General features: G+C 35.3%; 1 protein-coding gene across 3 annotated transcripts in view; it reads right to left on the bottom strand.

The window, feature by feature from the left end:
* PARD3 (par-3 family cell polarity regulator) overlaps window positions 1-24,017 on the bottom strand; it is a 602,045-nt gene that overhangs the window by 175,601 nt on the left and 402,427 nt on the right. For 2 of the 3 annotated variants that reach the window (XM_087712541.1, XM_087712538.1), the window contains exons 16-19: window positions 21,853-22,042; window positions 16,757-16,905; window positions 13,682-13,726; window positions 2,228-2,455 (exon numbers count right to left, since the gene is read on the bottom strand). In XM_087712541.1, the coding sequence (XP_087568667.1) occupies window positions 2,228-2,455; window positions 13,682-13,726; window positions 16,757-16,905; window positions 21,853-22,042 (612 nt within the window). The remainder of the gene's footprint in view (window positions 1-2,227; window positions 2,456-13,681; window positions 13,727-16,756; window positions 16,906-21,852; window positions 22,043-24,017) is intronic. The other variant, XM_087712540.1, reaches the window with a different exon arrangement.

The following is a 24,017-nucleotide window of genomic DNA, read 5'->3' as shown; positions in this document are numbered from 1 at the left end:
AGTGAGTGAGTGAGTGAGTATCTGTGTGTGACTGTGTTTGTGTGTGTGTGTGTGTGTGTGTGTGTGTGTGTGAGAGAGAGAGAGAGAGAGAGAGAGAGAGAGAGAGAGAGAGAGAGAGAGAGAGAAATTTCAATGGCTCTGCATACACACACAAATACACACTCTCTCCCTCTCAAATAAAAGTCTTTATATGTTTATAAAGTCTTTATATGTTTAAGAATATAGCACAGTCCTTTAGATTCAAGTTGGAGTGTAACATAATGGTGACACTGAAGTACATTGCACAATGTTCATTATGGGCTGGGCATCAGGTTTAGTTAAAAGGTTGCTTGAGACTTCACTAGTTAAATTACATTCAAGAATTTTGTATTCCTTTTATTCTTTTCTCAGCTTATGCGCTTTGTATGTGTGTATGTGTCTAAAATAATAATTTGGAAATCTTCCGTCATTGTGAATCCAATGCAATGCATCACTGGAAAATTACTGGTTTTGGAAGCTGAATATTTCTCTTTGCCAACCAACAGACACATTTTTGTTTTGTTTTGTTTTGGAAAAAAAGTTGCAATGAATTGTTTATAAAGAAATCTTTATGATGTCGTATTGGGAGTTCTAAAATTATAGCATGGAACATGTGATAGAGGAGTACACTGATTTTGCAAACATAATATAATTGCTCCCCTTAGAAGAATAAGCTATTCATACTCTTAAACAATGTATGAAAGATAAGTTTGGCGGGAGGTACGTATAGATTTTAAGAGCTATAATCAGAAAGTCAGAGATGACTGCTTGGGATATTCCGATCATATGAATCACAGCGCTTGTTTTCAAACTCTTGAAAAGGATGACAAGAAACAGAACCCATTTTTAGTGTGTGTAGTCTGAAGCAAGCCATTTGAATCTGAATAAATTGGCAAACCTTTCTTATCTCTCTTAATTGCTGGAGCTTCGGCTGGTATTAAGTAATACAATAAGCAGTCTAGACACTCAACTATGAAACAGTTTCATATTCAGTAATTATGTTTTCTTGTATGCATTTTGCTTGCTTTATAGAGTAATTAGGAGAATAGCTTCAGAAAATTCGGCCTGTGGTCCTATTCAATAGAAATTATGTGCACATTTGCGTCATATTCAAAAGGGCAATCTGATTTAATATTCTATCTGCAGTTATATGCAAGTCTATTAACCAGGGCTATTTTTATCCTTTTATTTTTATTTAAAACAAAGGTGTATTTTTTTAAAAAAAAATATTGCCTGTGAATGAAGAGATAATCATTGAGGTTACCTTATTAATTTTCAGTATAGCATTATTAAAATATAACAAGCACAGTACGAGGAGTTGTTTGAATGATATAAAAGGAATATGATTTTTTGAGCTTAATGCCAAAACTTCAGCTATGTTAATATTTATACATGTTAAAAATAAGAAGAAAAACGTAAACGCTCATCTTCTGATTAGGAACAGATTTATTGAACATAGCTGGCTTATACTGACTCATATATTATGTTATAGGGCTTTCTACTCTGTATAGTGGCATGTAGCATGCTTTCATTCACCTATTCATCAACTTCTCATGACACGTAAGAATTGGCTGTAATTTTCAATTTTTTATTTGAGAAGGAAGAGAGTGTGTTTTTGTGTATGTATGCAGAGCCATTGAAATCTCTCTCTCTCTCTCTCTCTCTCTCTCTCACACACACACACACACACACACACACACACACACACACACACACACACTCATTATCCTTCTGGCTCCTTCTGTAGCTTTTGATCTTGTTAACCATTTTGTCCTCTTGCACTATTGAAATTGATTGTGGATCAGAGGTAGTGCTTCTATTTCTAAATAAGAAGTTCAGTTAAGTGTTCATGGAATGTAAACAATACCAAAAATTTCCAGTGATTTCTAGTTTTCTGATGTTAATTGGTGCCCTTCTTGGCATTTGTCCCATGAATTGAGTTATTCAAGAGGTATGCTACCAGAATTTTATATAAATAAAATATAAGGCAAAGTGTGTGTCTGTGTGTTTGTGTGTGTGTTTGTGTGTGTGTGTGTGTGTGTGTGTGTTACCAAAGCCAAACTAAATAGAACAATTGTGTCCTGTGATTTGAAGTCTATAATTCTATTATGAAACTAAAGCATCTTATTGGGTTTTCCAACAGAATTTAATCCAAAATTATAGATGACTTTAAGAATGTAAAGAAAGGAATTCTACATGATTTACTTACAGGTTTCCATGCCTTCATCATCCTCGTCAGCAACAGGTTTATCATATGATTTATCTATTGCTGCCCTGAAACTTTCATTGCATCCTCGTCCTCGGATTATTCGTGGTCGTGGACGATGGAAGGGGATGTCACTATTCAATGTCACTTCAGCAACTGCTGTCTGCAAACTTTCTAAAGAGCTGGATTTCTTCAGGCCTAACGAAGGGCCCACATCTCTGGTTGGAGAACCTTAATAGTTTCGTTTAAAAAAAGTTAATTAGAATTCACAAGGAGGCCATTATTCACATCCACAACAGTCTACAGAGAATACTTCCAATATTATTCATGTTATCTCTATAATCTCTAGGCAATTCTAGGCAGTTTTATAGGTTTAAGCAATGATTGTCAAGTCATACTGTACAAATTTGATAAGGTTAGCAACATCCCACTTTTCAAATTGATGGGAAAGCAAACTCATTACTATGGTTTCAATCAATTTAGTTGAACAAAATCATTACCAAGTGGTTAAAAAGGAGGGTGGGGAATTAGAACTCAGATGTCAGCATTACAATTTGAATGACATAGCCAGTTAATTTCATTTTTTGTATTTTTTTCAACTGAACAAAACAATCCTATGTAACTACTGGAGATGACAATCATTAGAGATTGTATTGACCTAAAATTTTCTCGCATTCTTAAAATAAACATCTAGGGAAAATTCTGCCTTACTAGCCACTTTCATGAAGAGAATTTAATAAGCTGCACTTAAATATTACAGTTTTCCCAAGGGCTAGTCCACATAGATTTTTCCTCTAGAATTAATTAACCTGTATCACTATAGTTATTATACATAAAAACTCATGTCAACACTTATTATGGACTAAGTGGAACTAATGTAAATTTCCTTATCTTGATCATTAATAGAGATTACTACAGCATGGTAAAACTTTGACATTCACAAATAAACACATAGGGAATAGAAACTAATAACACAAATCCATACAAATTGTATTAATTAAAATAACAAATATAGATTTTTAAATGGCATGCCAAAGAGTAGCTATATATCCAATCAACACTAGAAAAGACTAGAAATGGATCTTACAAAGGAGTTATGTCCTATAGTTAATTAGGGCTCCATGAGATTCATTCACTACAAATACATTTAGTATTCAAATTAAGAGATCCTTATTTCAAACTAAAGTTAAGAAGTTTCTACCTGGCTGAGGTTCTATTATAGCAGGAATCACATGTGCTGATCACTGTTGATAGACCCATATCCACAAGCAGATCAGAAAAGATAAAACTATGGTATTAGGTTAAGCTAATTATTAGAAAGTAATCTAAAATATATGATATTTCAATACAAATGGTATTCAAAATCATGCTTCCAAAAGTTATCCTACCTAATGCTATTAAAAACAATGGCAACTTGCAAATTAAGACTAAAATATGGATCAGGAGAGAAAGCTTTCCTCTTGGGAAAGAGTTTTTCTCAGAGTTTTGGAGTGGGACTCCATCAGTATGCGGTTGACATTCAGCTCTATTGCTTCTTGTCATTCAAGTTCAGCTAGGTAATTAGTATCCTTATAAAGTGTTCTGTTTGCAGTAGTACAAATTAAAATGAAAAATAGACAAAGTGAATGCTGTTGATAGTTAGAAATGTGAACCTGGGAGTTAGATTCAGTTTAAACTCCTCAAAAAGAATAGGTCTAAAGCTGGGGGGGGCATTCCTTGATCCTTCTGGATTTCAAGATGGCAGCTAAAGTGAGGAACGCTTTTGCACTGTTATGGTTAGAATCATCATTCCAAGTTACTCTGATTTGGTATCTATGCCAGGATTACATTTCATCTTAATTATTACCTGAAGATATGAAATTATCCTTGAAAGTTGTATAAAAACTGAAATGAATACCAAATGGGTTGAGTACCATTAGAAGTTTCAGGGATCACATGATGAATATTTTAAATGCTCTGCAATGGTTCTCTGCTAGTCATCAAGGACAATTGGTGGTATTACTATTGAGTTTTACAATTGAATCTAATAGTGTTTCAGGCTTACTTTATTAAAAGTCTGTCTTTCCCACTTTAAATCTATCTTGATGTTCAAATCTGTAAGAATCTGCACATTTGTCTGAATATGTCCCTACTGGCAAAAACTCATATATGTCTCCCTCGTGAAAGGATCATCTCTAGCATAGAAAGCTTCAGGGATGCTGAATGCACTGCTTCAAAAATTGTGTTTAGCTCTCATTTTCTTACCATTTAGGGAAAAAAGGCTCATTTCTTTCTCTAGTCTTTTAACAGTTAATTAACTTTATTATTCATGTTATATTTCAAATTGTTGGATTTTGTTTTTAATAGAATTCAGCCTTGAGTATTAGGATGAACAAAAAGGCAAATTTTGGAAACAACTGAAACAAAGAATCTATAAAGTCATAATCAAAATGAAGTCACATAATTTATACTTCTACCTCAAAGATCCCATCTCAGAGATCCCCAATATTTTAGGAAGCAGAAAGGCCTGAAAATAAGTAGAGGCAGAGGTCAAGTGTGAAATGAGGAAGAAAGGAGAGGAAAGTTCAGTGCTTCCCAGCTGTGTAAATAAACTTCAGGTTAGCTTGAAAAATATTTGTAGTTAAGTCTGTGCATTTGCCCTGGGAAAATACATACTGTCAGTGGGTATGGAAAGCTGTTTGTATTTTACATTTGCTGCCATATACATTTGGCACTCAACAAAGATGTTATTAAATTTACTTTAATACAATCACATAATACTATTTTTGAAATCCTGGTTGTTATTAAAATGCAATTTGGGAAATAGCAAAACAAAATTGAGGGAGGGAGGGAGGGAGGGAGGGAGGGAGGGAGGAAGGAAGGAAGGAAGGAAGGAAGGAAGGAAGGAAGGAAGGAAGGAAGGAAGGAAGGAAGGAAGGAAGGCTACATTTGGTCTTGAATGAATGTAAGGGAAAAAGCTTCCTTTTCTTTATCTGATAAAGTTAGTCCCTGCATCTGAGTATCTATAATGAGGAACAATCTTTTTTTTTTAAGTTACTCAATGATTCCTTACGCTTTTTATAAATGGGAGTTATATTAGGTACCTATTCATGTTCACAAGGGAAACTATTTCCTGCTACCAGTATGGATTATTGTGAGAAAAATATTTATGTAAGACGCGGAATCCCAAAGGAAAAGTGAGATGGGATATGACCTAATGTTCCCAGAGTACTGTAAAACTAATAATGGACTGCAGAAACGGTTAACCCATTTGTTGAACTTGGGTGGCCATCCAACTAGATGAGGATAGTCTGCAGAAAAAGAAAATAAAGAAATAATCCCACATAAGCAGAATATGTAGTAAGATAATTGTTTCAATGGGTTTCTTTTAGACAGGAAGTAATTATCAGAATTCAGGGTTTTGTTGAAGATTCCTGCCTAAATTTGACTAACTTAAAGAAATGGTTCCAGTAGGTTTTAAATATGGCTTTCTTGGGTTTAGGACTTGATTTATTCACAATTCAAATTATTCATAATTTTATGAATATAAATTATGGTTTATTCCTTAAAGTTGTACTGCATACTCCATGAGGAGTTTAGAGACCTATGTTGTATCTCTTCTTCAAACTTATTTATTAGCACATCAAACCTGAGACAGATTGGATTAATAACTAACCCAAGTCATTAGTGAGCTGTTCTAGTGATGAATGAACCTTGGTTTCTTCATTTCTAGCCCAACATATATTTCATTATATTATATTCGGTATAAATCCCTGCTTGTAGACTACAACCAATCTGATTGTCCCAAATGTGCTTTTTCAAGAGGCAACTGGACAAGAGCTGAAGAAGCTTCTTGGATGGGAAGCAAAATGTTTTCAAAGAAAAACCAGAAAGTCCAGTTGCCTCTTGAAAAAGCACATTTGGGACAGCTGAGAATCTCCCTAGACAACCAGTCTGGTTCAAATTCCTAGAAAGAGATATTAGTAATGAACAGAGCTTTAGGAAGCATGGTCTGGATTGTTCAACAAATCTCTGATGACCCACTATAACTTGTAAATTAAGGTCAGAAAATTTCTTTTAAAAAAATTCATTCAGAACTTAATGACACATGCATTCACTGTTTTTCTTAATATATTGCAAAAGAATATGATTTTCAGTTGCTATATTTTAATTCTAAGAATTTAGGAAATGCTAATACCCCTAGAGATTTAATCAGAATGCTTCTCTTTGAAAAAGATTGTCTTTAGGCATGAAATTAAGCTTTGCCTAGATAAAAGAGAAGATTTTAAATTGATCCAAGTAATGTTGAAATATCATTACTGAAATATATGGATACTTGTAAATATGCATAGTATGTAATCTTCTATTTGGTACTGTATATGTAGCAACAAATTAAATGAAGACTGTACCAGAGATGCTATTTTTTGTCCTAACAGTAAATAGGTAGTCCTAATGACCAACTACTCATGGCCTGGTTCTGATGTCCTCCCCTCCCCTCCCTGGGAATTCATATATATATTTGGTTTTCAGGAAAAAAAAGGGCATAAAGTGAACAATTCATTTCATTAACAATTAGAATGTTCACTTTATGACTGAAGCATTTGATTAACAGCATGTACAAAATAAGTTATGAAATTAGTTTGGTCACATAGATGACCTTCTTTCCAGCTATCATGACTTATAATAGGCATGCTTCATTATCCTTGTAAATTGAGGACTACCTGTAAACCTGTATATTGTAGTCTGGATTTTCACAGGGAAGAGTACAGTATATTCCAATAGATACATAAAATATAATTCCCATAACTCAATTTTATTTCTCTCCTTTTGTGTCTCTATGCTATTCAGAAGAGATAAGACCATCAAGTTAAATTACATGAAATTACACTCAAAATTCAGAGTAGTTAAGTTTTATTGGGGATTGTAACTATTGCTATCTTTAAACAATCCCAATTCAAATATAGCTAACAGCCTAGGGTGATGGATGATATTTTTATGTGATGTGTGGCTACGTTATTTAGAAATGTTTAGCTACTATGGATCTTTTGCTTTGTAAGCAACTTTTGGCTATTGGATAGGCATGAACCACACTGACTCATTTTCCATGGAGACATTTTTGGCTGAAACAACGCTTCATTGTCTCAATACACATTCTTGTGGTGACCACATTTCTTTCACATTTCCCACATCCTTTAACACATAACATGTGTTAGAAATAAAATAGTAAATATAAGACTCTTCATATTTTTTTAAGCTTTACAAATTCCTTTTAAAAGTAATGCACCTTCAACTTTTACTTTTACAATTATTCCCATGATAAAGTTACTTTACTGATAAAAAAATGAAGGTAATATTTCATTAAAGCTACACAGTTGGCTTAACGATTCATCTGTGGTTTCCTGACATGGTCCTTTGGGCCTTCATGAATATATTTTCACTTATATTATTAAAGAAAATTTAATGAATTCTTCAACTTTTTAAATATAACACCAACATGACCATGTTTGCTCATTTTTTACATTTACCTAACTGAAATATAGACCTAGTTTACAAATAAGACTAATGAGTAGTTTTCTTTTGATTTGATATAAGAGAATAACCTACTTATTTGGGTCTTAGCTATAGTAAGAAAACTGGGCCACTATGTCTTGTTCAACAAACAAAGTCAGATGGGTGAATGTGTAAAAGTTGCAAAGTGTGAACCAAGTAGAAGTTTGAATCTTTTGCACTTCAAAGGTGTTCATGAATTTTGTGGCTCCTAGCATCCTTCCTAATGATGTCAAAATATGGGTTCCTGTTGTGGCCCGTTGGAGCTGCTGACAGACTCTGATAGCGAGGGACCCTATGAGTTGCCTCTGGAAGATGTGGAGGACCCTGGGCAGGGTTCAGACTCCGAGCAGGAACCAGAGAGGCTGATTGGCCACCAGCAGGTACCTGAGGACTGGAGCAGTGGTGAAAGTCAAAGCGAGTTTGTCCCTGATGTCAGGCACTGGAGTAGTGGGAAGGAGCAAAGGGAGTTGGTCCCTGACACCAGGCAGAGAAGGGCGGAGAAACGAGACAGACTCATAGGAGATAATCAGGCCCAGGTGGTTGTGATTTGGCTCTTCCCAAGAGAGTATATAAGAAGAGACTTTGGGAGGAGACCTTTTGCAGGACACAACCGTTATACTAAGCTGGAGAAGCTCTTGTGTGTATCTCTTATCTGTGGGAGTCTGGGTTGCTGCCAAAGTCTTGTCTGTAAGTAATTACTGTGAATAAAGCGTGGCTAACAGTAAGCTTGTGTCGGCGTGACTCACTGGACCGGGGGGAGGGAGGAGGGTCAGAACAGGGTTAGAAATAGTTAAAAAGAAAAATGTATCAAGCAGAAGAGAAATTACTGAAAGTATTTTGATAATTTACAAGGAAACATAAGAAGAGGGGAGACTGTTGAAGAAGAAAAGTATTACTATTAAAAATTGTTTTCATTTATGTACTTTTATTTTGGTATTTTATTGCTATCACCCTATCAACCAGTTTTATAATTATTATTTTTCTGGAAAGCCTGCAGGAGGTTAAGATGTATATCAGTCAAGTGCAAAAATATTGATGCTAATAAATAAAGGTGTATTATTTCTGTTAAGAGCCAAGGTGGCGCAGTGGTTAGGGTGCAGTACTGCAGGCCACTTCAGCTGACTGTTATCTGCAGTTCAGCGGTTCAAATCTCACCGGCTCAAGGTTGACTCAGCCTTCCATCCTTCCGAGGTGGGTGAAATGAGGACCCAGACTGTGGGGGGGATATGCTGACTCTGTAAACCGCTTAGAGAGGGCTGAAAGCCCTATGAAGCGGTATATAAGTCTAACTGCTATTGCTATTGCTATTAATGTTACCATTATTCCTGTTACACTGTTTACATTTTTGTGATTTTGTATTGTTTCGAATGTTGTGATTTCATAGAGTTTTATTTGTTATTTGACTGGATTTTACTCCAGGATTATTTCAGTGGACTAAGCGTGTATTTGTAATTAAAGTTAAATGACCTAAATGTTATCTAAGGTAAAGATACCCTTGAGTCGCACTTGACTCCTAGCTATTACATGCAGTTTCCTTAACTGCATTAATAAAGCAGCTTGCCACTGTTTTCTCCCAGAATGTTTTTCATCAACGACTTATTTAAAGAAGCTGTCCTGGTTGTACTGCTACTCTATGCAAAGCTTGGGACTTTGGAAATTGGGATAAATGCAAAATTGTTCCTGATGATTGGATCACTGAGAGCTTTCCACCTGAGACAATTCCTTGTGTGTCTAATCACACGTGGCAAAATAAAGTATTCTGTGTTCTAAAGGTCTGTAGAGATTCTCAGCCAATCAGGTCATGGTTGTCCTAAAAGTACTTTTTCAGGAAGCAACCGACCTTTTTTTTTTTTTAAGAGCTGAAGAAGCTTCTTGGATTACAAGAGAAACATCTTCAAAGAAAAAAAGAAGAAAATCCAGTTGCCTCCTGAAAAAAGCATTTTTGGGATATTTTGTGTTCTATTCTATGTTCACCAAGCTAGCCACCAAAGTCCAATAAAATAACTTCGGCCAACTAGACCGTCCACAAAAAACACTATGAAACATCCTCATCTCAATACAAATCCGATGATTAAACCTAAATACAGGGATTATGTAAAGCATTTATATAAAGACATAGCAATAGCATAATTTGCAAAGCAATTTAATCATTCTAGATCACAAAAAATGATCCCAAGAATTAGACTCTGCATTGTTAGTAATAGCAACTGCCCCATTGTTTCTGATTTAGACTTTGCGGACTATGATGCAGACCTAAGATTAATCTACTCAATCCTAAACAATGCAGTATATGAAAAAGGAGCCAGAAAGGCACAAAAATTATTGGATATACTTAAGACACAGCTTCAGTATCCAGACTTCAATAAGACCAGGTATTCTGCCCTAAGGCAGGGTTCAGGGATGCTTGGTAGCAACCTGGGTCACTGGATCAATACTAATTGGCAAAGGCTTTATCGGTTCCTATTTTAGAACTATTACCTCCAATTATTCTAGCCTTAAAATCTTTTTCAATTTTCTTTAACACTCTCTCAAAGGTGCTTTTCCAAGAGGCAACTGGACTTTGTTTTTCTTTGAAGACATTTTGCTTCTCAACCAAGAAGCTTCTTGGATGAAAAGCAAAATGTCTTCAAAGGAAAACCAGGAAGTCCAGTTGACTCTTAGAAAATTACCTTTGGGAAAACTATGACCTGGATGACTGAGAATTCCCATAGGAATTTTGCATTCTTTCTTGACATGTTTCTTTTAACAATCTGTCCAGCATTACACTTCTTGAATGTATAAATTTAACATTTCAAGGTAAGCCTCGCATAATTTCTGCTATCTTTTTGTTCTTGAGAGCTGGACAATAATGGGAATATGGACACCTCATAATAAGTATACAGTAAATCTATAAGTGCATTTAGCTTATCTGAAACTATCTGTAGGATAGTAATTTAAATAAAGTTATTGAATGCTAAGTCCCAATTTGATATCTTTTTTTACATCTACTCGATTCACACAACATATTTCTAAAGCCTATATATCAAAATGAAACTAATGTGGACAGAAGGAAAAAGTGAAAAATTGAAAACGTCATGAATGAAGACCAATGGACATACCAGAATCTGATAAAGGAACTGTTGAGGTTCAAGTTATTCAGAGATATTCTATGTAATGAATTCACTAATAAACAAGGACTCAAATTTTGCTTATTAAGTTTTCGAGCACTTTGCCTTCCAACCTCTGAGTTCCTGGGATTAATGAAACTTCATGTGAATCTTGCTTCTTCGGTTGTGCCTTGAAATGTACATTCTTAGATGCATTCTAACTGGGGCCAGTGTTGTGAAATGTAATTTAGAGAGAAGGAATCACTAGGGTAGCTGAAGAAGAAAGTGAGCAAAGAACCAGCTGAGCAGAAGTATTACTCATCTTAAATATTTTTTTTCCAGACAGAATTCTCCTACTTTTAATTAATCTATTTACTGAAGTCTCCCTAATTTATTCTACTATTGATATCACACACTTTTATGGCTCAAGATTGTGCTTTTATACACATGTAAGCTGAAGTCCATTCATGCAAGTGTTAACCACTGACTATTTCCTTGTAAGGATGATCATTCAAAAGCATTTCATCTGAATAGCATGAACACAGAACACTAGAATAAATATTTTGTATCCTAAATCTGGCAGAGATATTTCTATTACTAGACTGTTACAATCTGAACCATTCCAGGTGATTTAAATAACTGGTATTGATGAGACGATAAATAAAATAAGCATCTCTAATTTAGTACACACAATAAAGAATTGCATTTTAACTTGGAAGAAAAAACAAACTTAAACAATGCAATTACTGGAAAATATCATTAACCATTTATCTCATCCCCTAGCTCAACTGAAAATTAACTATCGCCTTATTTTAATAAATTCCTGTTGTTGTTCCAGAGATTTATTGTTGGCATTATGACAAGATGAATATGGAAATAACCCATCATACTTCCTGTCTGCATAACACTGAATAAATGAGCCTTACTCAATTGCTACCGAATAATACACTTCTGACCTTTGGAATGAACTATAAGCATTGAAAAGGATTAGGCAATTTAAGTCAATTGAAGCAAGAAAACAATCTTAAAAATCTATTACAACAGATTCCATCCAGGCAAGAACATCAGTTTCCATTGGATTAATACAAATAAACTCAACTGCAGCTTTTAAAACAGGTTCTAATTTATTCTTCCAATGTAAACATGATCTACTTTCTTGTACTTTATAGTCTTCTGTGAAATACATTCTGTTTTGCAGATATCAAAACAGAATGAAGTTATTCATTTTAATAACCTCTGTTAATATGGTAAAGATGTGTCAAAGTGTTCCACACTTGGCAAAAGTTCATATGAAAGTTCTATAAGTAAAAAGAGTATATAAGTATTAAGAAGGAAATTGTTAATGTTTGGTCAATGTGCTCTTGGGATGCTTTGGGAAAAGAGATCAGAATGGAAGCTGCAAAAACGCGAAGAAAGGGAGAGCTGATAAGAAGAAAGTGCCGTGGGATGTATGATTATGATGGCAGATTCTATGCTAGTTATGACTATAGTGACTGATTCAATTCAGCTGTGGTTTTTGTTGAGTTTGAAAATAAAATCATTCAAATCTAAACACAAATGTGGCAGAAAGAAGAAATTACAAAAAAGAAGCTTAATGTTGAAGTATTTTGAGTATACTACCAAGCATACTATGATAAAACTAGAATATCAACGAAAGCTTAGTGCAGGCAAAAATGTAGCAGAAATGTACAGAATTAAGAAGAAAATGGAGACTATATTTTCCTTATATTGTCAGTACATTACTTAGATTCATGCCTATTTGTTCAGAGAATAGTCATACTGGTGGTAGAGCTCAGCCAATGGCATTTACATTTAAACTTTCAGTGCTTTAATAATGCCTCCTACAGCATGATTATTGTATAATGTAGACCAACAAGGCTGTAAAAAGTTTCTGTTATCTTTTCATCTTCACATTACAGCATTTGCTTTATAACAACTTAAAATTTTACTACTTCTTTTAAAATAAGTTTTTTCACTTGACACACTTTACAACATGATGATGATATTAGGGATAAAAATGAGTTTTCTGTTATTTATAGAGAGGCAGACACACAAAACTAGGAATATATTGTTCAATGATTAATGTTAGAAACAAGTAATGTTTTTATGATTCTAAGATGACTTATACAAAATTAAATTAGTTTCACTGGTATGGAAAGTTACTACGTACTCTTGATCTACCCTAATTAAAGCAACATTCTATAAGTCAAAAGTTTACTTGCATTAATAAATTATGAAGGTTCATAACTGCAGCTGAGGCATTATTTTAATTGCTAATAAATTCATGCTTTCTAATCTGGAATCATGACAATTACCCAAAAAGCAAAATATCTCTAATGCATAGCTTGTGAAACAGTTTGATTATTAGTGGGGTTTTGTTCTAATTCTTTACAAGCCGAAGAGATGCCAGGATGAACAGTGAATACAGCAACATTCATTACTGCTTACTGAACAATGAGATGATAGCTTGATTAAGGAATTTCCAAGCGTGGTAGAATTTTGTGGTTAAAAGCCACATTTTAAAAATTTAACCTGAGAAGTGCCTTAGATAAATGTTCAAAATTCATAAGCCAAGTCTGAATTCCAATGATGAATCACCCGAAGAGCTCTCCAAAGTATTACCTTTTTAAGAACTCTATTTAATTGGTAGGCTTAATTGCTAAAATTTCCTTATCCTTATGGTTGTTTTCAAATATTATAAATTAGAGTGTGTATAATATTTGAATTCTGGGAGAGTAAAAAGATTCATGCAACTGTTGACATATTATTTTCACATGCACTGTGATTGGCAACCCTGTAATCGTCGTAAGCTGATGTCAATCATCCTACAGTTAATGCTTACCTGTTCTCTGGCCATCCATTGTACTGAGCTTAGTCTCGTCAGCTACTGTTAAAAGGTAAATGTATAATGGTTAGCCTTGTTAGTGCCCACATCCCTCATGCATCCACTGTTTATTTGGAGGACATTGCCAATATCACTACTCATGCAAATATGTCATATTATTCAAATACTTTTAAGGGGCAAAATGGGGTCCTAGAGAAAAATATTTAGGAAAATTCATGCTTTTGCGTCAGTCATCTCTAGATCACAGGCAAACTTAATATGTTATTCACATGCTAGCATGTCTCAATTAGCCGAGGCAAGATTACCACATATCAGCAAGTAGCAATTTGAGTTTTAAAAGTCCCAGTGGGGTTATAAAAACAGTAAATGTCTACAAATTTATTACATTTTTTCACACTTAAAAAAACATATCAAAGCTCATGAATCTTCCCAAGGGATATGTAAAAAGGCTTGGTTAGAAAGGCTGAATTTGAATTATTAAATGGGTTACTAGATTTACTATTGCTAGCTTTCCTTCATTATCCCTGAGATATGAACCTGTAGGATTTCAAGATTAGTTTCTGCTGTCAGACTCATGAACTTATTGAGAATTTAGAAATTAAGCTAATAAGATGGGAGTAGCAATTTTATATGAATACTAATCACTAATATTCCAGAAGACTTTTTCCTTAAAAAGAATTCATCCCCATCATATATAAATAAACTACTATCTTTTAAGAGAAACATATCAATTATGTTGTGGTATCTTATTTCAGAAGAAAGATGTACATTAATCTGACTAACTTCTTTAAAGTAAGAGACATTGTAGGTTACGTTTTTCCATTAAGATCTGTGATACTTTAAAGTGGTCACAACACTCTAGTAGATATGTATGGGGGCGAAGGTGCTCACACACGCACAAACATGCCCATGTGTGTATGTGTGTGTGTGTGTGTGTGTGTGTGTGTGTGTGTATGTATTTATAGGTATGTGTACACACTCTATCTATCTATCTATCTATCTATCTATCTATCTATCTATCTATCTATCTATCTATCTATCTATCTATCTATCTATCTATCTATCTATCCTGACACACACTCCCTCAGCCAGAAACAGAGATAAGCATCATGCTCTTGAGTTGGACATGACTGACAGAGAAGCCTTTACCATTTATCCTAAAAGTGCTTTTTCAAAAAACAACTGAACTTTGTTTTTCCCTGAACTTTGTTTTTCCTTCAAGAAGCTTCGCCAGTTCTGATTTTAATCAGAAGCGAAAAAGGATTTTTACGTCTTCAAGTAAAAACAAAGTCCCGTTGTCTTTTGAAAAAGCACCTTTGGGACAACAAGGAGCTGGATGTCTGAGAATCTCTGTAGAATTTATCTTTTATATGTTCTATGCCAGTGAAGGCGAACCTTTTTTGGCTCCCATGCCAAAAGTGGAGGGAGCACAGGGGGCATCATGCGCCGGCTGCCACACCCAAAATGCTGTGCGCATGACCCCCCCCACACTTTTGCTGTGGTTTTTTTAACCCTCCCCAGACTCCAGAGGCTTTCAAGGAGCATGGGGAGGTCGAAAACAGCCACCCACCCGGACGCCCTCCAGTGGCCTCAGGAGCTTCGCTGTAAGCCTCTGGAGGGAGAAAAACGGACCTATGGGGAACCCAAAGGTCACCATTCCCGAAGGTCTGTTTTTTGCCTTCAGGGGCCTTCAAGAGACTTCCCTGAAGGCTCTGGAGGGCAAAAAATGACCCTACGGCCAAACCAGAAGTCTGTTCCCAAACTTAAGGTTCACCTGTAGGGCCAGTTTTTCGTGCCTCCATAGGGTGAAAAACAGCCTCAAAAGAAGGCCGAGGTCAGCTGGCCAGCATACTGTCCCGCTGACAGGACAACGCCTCACGTGCTCAGACAAATGGCTCTGCGTGCCACCTACGGCACGCATATCATAGGTTTGCCATCACAGTTCTATACAGTAATCTGACCTACTGATAGCTGACACTTATAACTGCTGATCTTTTCTCAACATCAGCCTTTTCTGATGAAACAAAATTTTATTTCAATGAAAAACAATAATTGTTTTAGTTTGTAGGTGTCTCCAGCCTTTTCATTCTTTCAGCTACGATAGACTCTTAGAATTCTTTAGAAGGCAGTGTTTAAGCTGGGCTGAGGCTGCAAGTCAATGGACCACAATTCTGCCATTCCTCACTTTTTTACACTACCTTAACACAGTTCAAAACCATTGCTATCTTTTTGCTGAAATTACACTTAAGTGTAAACTGAAGACTCACTAGACCCATGAGCAGTGTCACAAGCAGATGACTCTAACCACATTCCTATCATTTACATCCAACCATGCAAGCCGTGAACGCTATCATTTGTAAAGTTGAAGGACAGATCCATCACTTGCTGGCCACCCCCACCCCCTCCGGGGGAGGAAAGTCCCAATACATCACATGATGATGGCGTGACAATGTGAGTTTGACACCTCTGTTCTATAACATGTGCAGTTGCCATGGAAGGTTATTCTTTCAACCAAGTCCCATTTACTTTCCCTGAAAGCGTTTAAGTCAATCACTATTGCCTTTAGCAACAAATGACATTACAAGTAATGGGACTAAACATCCCAGCTGTTAAATGATTAAAGATTAAGCTAAAGCCGAATGTCTAAGCTTCTTAGAATTATGTTTGAATCGTTCGTTAGAGAAAAGGTTTTAGCAATGCTAGAAACAACGAGAAATATGTTGTGCAGAATTATTTTAAAATACAATTTTGAATTATTTGGGTTTTCCATCTCCTGAAAAACTACCTATTCAAAGATGTTTACAGCTGCTGTATATACTGAACAATCCTGTAACACCTAAATCTGTATAAACATAACATGTTAAATAAACATTAAAATTGCTGAAGCATATATAATGCACTTAGCTTGATCATATTTAAATTTTTTCATACCACATATTGAACTCAGCTGCATGGGATAATCAACTGCATAATATTACAAATAATTTAAATGCCAACAGGAAGCAACAAGGAAAATGATATCAATGTACCGTTGAAACACAACAATGAACAAAGAAGGAGTATGACTAATACCTAAGTCCATGCTTTTAGATTTCCGTGTTTTAACGATGTCTAATTGGTTGGCATCTGAAAACTGCTTAGCACGCTTTTCTGACATGCTCTGGCGTCCAAATCCTTCTCGTTGGAAAGTCAATCCTGGATCCATATCTGGACTTAATACGCTTTTAAAAAATATAAGAATAAATAAATATAAAGAAAGCTTAACTAAATCATACATTTATTTTATATCATTAGCTTATCAATAAGACTAAAAAAAGTTGGAAATCATGAGAGGATATTTTACTTTATTATTTTTATTTTACTTTAGTATTTTAGATTTTTTTTTATTTTATCATTTAATTTTACTTTATCTCCATGAATATAGAATTATTAGCCTTTTAATCCAGATTTTAAAAACAAAGTATTCTAATGTTCATATTAATTTATAACTCATAAACTGTCATGAAAATGGTTCTTTTTAATTTTTTTCTGCTGAAAGGAAGATAAAGATACTAAATGCGAAATGATGAACTAGAAATTCAAAATTCACCCTCTTCAGTCTGAAATTCTGCTGGTGAATTGCAGGTGGAAATATGATGTCTGACTCTCTAGTTGGTTCTTAGACTTATCACTTTAAAAAAAAAAAACCCATTAGATTGAACAAGCTAAATAAAACTTTTAGATTGAATATCCATATAGAAAGAGTGAGTTTCTCCTTTGTAGTTTAAGATTTTCCAGAAATATATAAACTCTCAATCTGAACTAACTTGTTGGATAGTATGTGGAGTACTAGGAGTTTGATCCTGACTGGCTCAAGGTTGACTCAGCTTTCCACAATTCCAAAGTCACTAAAATGAGGACCCAAATTGGTGGGGGCAATATGTTGACATTTGTAAATCACCCAGACAATGCTGTAAAGCACTATATAATGTAAGATGGTGAACCTATCAGCGGATATGTAAGCCGGTCCGCTAGCTTGGCTCCAGCACACATGTGCATGCTGGCCAGCTGATTTTCACCTGCCTGCCCACGCTGCCCTTTCCTTTCCAGGAGCCTCCACGTAATGCCAGGTAAGTACAGAGCCCATATGGGAGCTCTGGGAGAATGTTTTCAGCCTCTGGAGGGCCTCTGGGGGTGGGGGAGGTCATTTTCACCCTCTCCAGGCTCCAGAAAAGTCTCTGGAGCCTGGGAAAGGTGTGTTTTAATCATGCATTGTTTTTTTATGTCGTTTTAAATTCTTGTTTGTATCCCCCTTCCTGGTTGAGTTGTGAGCTGCCCTGAGTCCCCTTTGGGGGAAAAGGGCGGCATATAAATAAAATCAACATAACATAACAAACATAAAAATTGACCTGCCAGACCCACCAGAAGTTGGTAAATGGACCGTTTCCCAGGTACCAAAAAAGCTGTGCTTGCGTGCATGGAGCAGCGGGGTTGGATGGGTCATGCACTCATGCACAGGGGGCACAGGAAGGGGAGGTGATTAAATTATTGGTGTGGGCACACGTGTGCGTGCGATAGCACGTGCACATGTGCTTTTGGCACCCAAGGTGAAAAAGATTCGCTATCTCTGATCTAAGTGCTATTGTACTTTGTTCCTGTACTGGTAAGCAGAAAACAATGTAAAATGTCTTTTGCCCTTTGTAGCACTGACAGCTCATATCAGCCTTTCAGACATTGTTGAACTTCAAATCTCATCAGCCTTAGCCTATATAGCCCATGGATGGTAATTATCAAGTTTTCCACTTACTAGTGTTTAGGAGGAACAATGTCTGAATGTTTTAGGAGGATCTAATCTTTTTTTCTAATTCTAACAGAATATATCCATTAAAAAAAAAAACATTCACATTTTAACCAAATTGCATCAAACTCTTAATTCAAATCAAACTCTGTTGCACACATTGGTCAATCAGATGATCATAGAGTAGTTGTTCAATCCTGTTCGGAATAGAACTTCATTCCACAGAAGATAAAAACAATTTTCAAACAGCAAATAAATGCCATTTATTTACAGATAGTCCTCAGTTTACACCATTCACTTAGTGACCATTTGAAATTACAATGGAATTGAAAAAAGTGGCTTATGACTGTTTTTCCATACTTAATGACCATTATGGTCATGTGATCAAATTTCAGGGGCTTGAAAACTGGTATGTATTTAGGAAGGATATTATATCCAGGGGTCATGTGATCATCTTTTCCGACCTTCTATAAGGAAAGTCAGTGAGGAAGCCCAATTCAATTAACAACTGTGTTACTAATTTAACAACGGCAATGATTCACTTAACAACTGTGGCAAAATGTCGTAAAATGTCAGAGAGAATAATCCACCGAAAAGGATTAAACCATCAAGATAGATTTCCAGAGAATAAATCATTTTAACGAATGAATGGATGGATAAATCAATCACCATACTAGTGTATCAGCTATGCTAATTTTCTAACTGGAGGGTAATAAGTACAAAAAACAACAACAACCCAGATTGTTTTAAAGAGTTCTGCCTATTTTCACAAAATATCTGATCTGCCAGACTGGTTCCCTACAAAAAATAATTTCATAGAGGTGGACTGAATATCTATAAAATGTCATACTCAGGATTTACTAAAAGTGTACAAAAGCATTATGTTGCATTTTAATAAAACATTTCAAAAATGGTTAGTCACCTGTTGTAAAACTTAGTGAAACCAAACAATATCTCACATTAATAGTTCTTAATATTTCAGATAAATATTAATGCCACTTCATATTATCCTTTATTCATTAAACATGAAACTTAGCCAACTGAACATTCAAAAATGCATTACAAGTGCCTTTGACTGGTGCTAATGGTTGATACGGGTTGTTGCCAGCATTCTAGGCATCAACCAAGTACCTTCTTAAAATATACAATGTTCCAAGTACCGCCATTTATTGCAGTTCCACTGGCGTTATTACAGGAAGCTGCAATTTGTTGATGTATCGTATAAAATTCTTGGACATGGTACCAAGTGCCCCGATGACAATGGGTTTCACTGTCACATGTTTCATCCACATTATATTTATATTTCTAGAATCAACAGACAGCAGAATATACTATAACAAAGAATTTGACTCTTTAAAGAATGTAACCGTTATGACCCTCAGTGTTATTAAAATTCCACATATTAATCCTGCTTCATTGTCCCTTGTTTTCATAATATTTTCATAAAGGATTAAGGAGATACTGTCAGGCTGGAAAAAGTATGTATTTTCAGCCATGATTCAGAACAGCTGCCATTCTTGTTTGGATAACCCTTCTTCCATTTTCTTTACATCAACCCCTTGGTGCTTTGAAGCAAACTCACAAAAAACACCTTCATTTTACAATCCTTCCTTTGTCCATTACCAGCAGGAAATTAATACAAAAACCACCCTTGGCCACTGTTTATTTTATTTTACTGGGTTCCTTTTTAACAAATAGAATGCAGTCAACAGAAATAAGGATCCAAACAGATCTGTCTTGTTTGTAATTGCATTATTCTCTTTGAGCCTTTGAAAGGGCAGGCATAAAGGCAGTTGTAGGAACAAAAGGAAAACTTTAAAGCCAGTCATTCTTTCTTTTTCTTATTAGTGGGGTTGTAAAATGTGAAAGTAAAATAAAATCAACAAATAGAGATGGTATGAGAACTGGGTTCAACTTAAATTATCTTTGGCATGAAATATGGATTTGCTGTTGAAATGCATAGATGCATTTCCAAAAGTTACTGTATTTTTCGGACTATAAGATGCATCGGAGTATAATATTCACCATGATTTTGAAGAGGTAAATTTTTAAAAAAGGTTTTGCACAATGCAGACCTCCCAAACCCTCTGCATGCCTCATTTTTTGCAAAAAGAAAGAAAGAAAGAAAGAAAGAAAGAAAGAAAGAAAGAAAGAAAGAAAGAAAGAAAGAAAGAAAGAAAGAAGGGGGAGCTTTGGGAGACTTGTAGAATGCTCTTGGGGACTGGGCAAAAACGAGCAAAAAAAGCCCCAAAAGGGCATGCAGAGGCTTTGGGAGGCTCCTGGTGGCTGGGGGGAGGGACAAAAATGGTCCATTTTTTGCTCAATTTTGCCCTTCCCCAGCCCCCAGAAGCACTTTGCAAGCTTTTCAAACTGTCTGCACGTCCATTTTTGCAAAGGGGGTGGGATTTCAATAGGCCAAACATGCTGTATTCAGTGTATAAGACACATCCAGATTTTTACCCACTTTTTTGGGGAGGGGAAGGTGTGTCTTATGCTCCCAAAAATATGGTAGTTAGTTTTTAGGCCTTTTGCTTTCGAAAGACAATGGTGAGAGTTTGAGAAGTCGAAGAAGCAGTAATGCAATGTGATAGAGAACAGCATTGTAATAGAGAAAGCAATGGTTTTTAAGATAACAACCAAATGCTTTTTCAAAGATAGAGTAAGAGTAAAATTAATATGACTGAATACCAGTGCACATTCTTGCACATGTGTGTGTATCGAATAGCTGACTTGCACAAAGCCAAACAGAGATTCTTGCTGTGGGTAATAGTTATTAAGATATTGCTGACACAATTATATCAAGCTCGGGAGAATATGAGACTTGGAAAACACTCATACTTCAACCTTCTTGTGTTAATTATCACCACAAGCCTAGTAGGAGTTCCACAGAAAGATATTTTATTTTGCTTATTGCATAACATAATTACTACACATACAAATTATTGTTGTTCTCTGCAATTAGTAGAGATTGTGTAAAAAAAAAAAAGACTTAAACATTAGGAAATATTTCTCCTATATAATATAACAAACAAGGCCCAAGCAATCATTGCTGTCCCTTCTCCAAAATGCTGATGTGAGATCCCATGCCACAATAATATGAAAATTGCTTCCCCCACTTAAGTTCTTAAGTGGCTTTACAGGGACAAGAGATAGAAAGCGTATTCTTTAGAACTGAAGAAGCTTCTTCAGTGAGAAGTGAAATGTTTTCAAAGAAAAAAAACCACAAAAGTCAAATTGCCTTTTGGAAAAAGGACTTTGATACAACCAACCCCCTAGATAATTCAGAATATCCATAGATGTCTAGAAGAATAGTTCTGCTTCTATTTCAATGATAAAACCAATGAAGTAAAGAATAAGGAGAAATAACTATGCATATAAACACAACATTTACCATTCGGCTGATTCATTCACTATTGGTTTACTCCAAGCTCCAGCATCCATGGTTGCAAAACCTACATCATCATGAGAACTAGAAGATGATTGGTCTGAAAGATATGGAGGTAGTACAGGTAGTCTATCATCTTCTATCATTACCATATCATCCGGGGGCATGTTGACTGTTGGAGAAAGCTGGTATTTACCTGCAGAAAAAGGATGGATAATTATTTTGTTAGATTTGTAATGTAGCATTCCTGCCATTTATTTTGATATGTCTTCATTAAAAAGAGCATTTCTAGGCATGGATTTCAAAGTTCTAAATGTCTGTTGACATATAGCAATCATAATAAATCCCATATAAAAAAGTGCCTAGAAAAATCTCCAACAACACCAAAAATAGATCCTTCTTCACCTTTGGCCTACATTTAGGAGTATCATATTAGGCATTTATGTACAATGAATCATCAGTGTGTGTCTTTCCTCTCTGTCTGTTTTTCTTTCCTCTCTTGGAGTAGTCATCATTTCCATCTGCATGAAATGTTCAAGTGTGCACTATGTTTAACATACATTTTGTTTATGTTTGTTTAATGTATGTTTAACATACATTTTGTTTATGTTTGTTTAATATCAAAGATAAAAGTGAAAGTGAAAAACTTTCCTAAAGCTAAACCAGTGAGTTTATGGTGCTGGAATTAATCCTAAAGGCTTTCTTCTCTCTAAATCAGCACCTACAGGGCAATCAACATGACTTATAAGGTTAGCTAAACAGAGTGAGATATACAAGTTGTATATATTTCAAATATACAATTCCTGTTTTCCAGACCTGAGTGACCGTTCGAATTCTGGCATACTTATGAAGAATTTTGGTTTAAAATATTCAACTGGTGTAAAGAAATCTACTACTTTGGGCTGATATTAAATTTTCTTAGTTTAGCTAATCAAGAAGCAGTTCTGAAAACTTTAAAAGTCAGAAGCAAGCTTGGCAACTGACTCGTACCATGACTGATGCAGTGTCCCAAGGTCTTGTGATCACCTTTTGCAACATGTTGACAAGCAAAATCAATGGGAAAGGCAGATTCATTTAACAACCGTGTTACTAACTTAGCAATTGCAGTGATTCACTTAACAATTCTGCCAAGAAAGGTCATAAAATGGGACAATTTAACAAATGTTCTATGAGGAAGAAGACAAAGGAGGAGGAGGAGGAGGAGGGGAGAAGGAGGAGGAGGAGGAGTAAGAGGAAGAGGAAGAGGAAGAAGAAGAAGAAGACTCCCACTGACATCCCCTACTGTCAAGCTGAAATGAATGTGCTCAGGTTTGCATAGCAGCTAATTCTTTTCTCAGCAAAAGCCTTTTTGATTGACAGGTTAACGTTAAGCGTAGAAATCCACTCATTTTCAAACATAATGCCTACAAGATTGTTAACTTTATGGTTAATAATATTTCCAAAGAATTGAATGTGAAACTGAATAACCTTATGGCATTTTACAGATCATGACTCCAAGGTTGAGAGGCAGAAGTAATTCAGTGGCATGTCTAGATTTTCTGTGCACTTCTTAATATTTCAATAAGCCTGAATGATGATGTTTTAGCAGATAAACTAAAATCTGAAAGTAAATTCATTTCTTTTTCAGTAGGTTGAAACGGAGTTAAAGAAGAATCTTTTTCAGGCTAAACCTATCAATCCCTAAGCAATCCCAATGAAAAAGAATGACTAAATGCCCACTATAGCTAATTTAAAATGATTTTATTTGTCTTAATCAGCTTAGGCCCATTGATGCCAATTTGATAAAAATGCAACAAGCTCTTCCCCCCTTTTTTTTGATACAGTTGGTCCCTAATTTATCTACTTTAGCCTAGTATCTGTAAGAACATAGCTGAATAAGACTACAATTTTAAAAATACTTTTATGATAAAACAATACATAATATAAATTTTGGAACCTCTCCCCCCCAATGCTCTTTATCTAGCCTGGGTGAATATATAACAATGCAAGAGAAAAAAATAAAAATGAGTCACAGATGTCAAGAATTGATAAATGAGAATTTCAAAACATTTTTATTGATTTTTTATTGATTTGCGCAAAATACTTAATTTATCCTTAAATTAAGGATTAATAAATCCTTATTTAGAAGAATTTGTCTTTTCCCTTCTTCACCTTCTTCTTTTTTGCGTGTG

Source organism: Thamnophis sirtalis, unplaced genomic scaffold (genome assembly GCF_051295495.1).
Source record: "Thamnophis sirtalis isolate CommonGarterSnake01/CBP01778 unplaced genomic scaffold, rThaSir2_p1.2 scaffold_4, whole genome shotgun sequence".
Lineage (NCBI taxonomy): Eukaryota > Metazoa > Chordata > Lepidosauria > Squamata > Natricidae > Thamnophis > Thamnophis sirtalis.
This window is presented reverse-complemented; position numbering and strand designations above follow the sequence as displayed.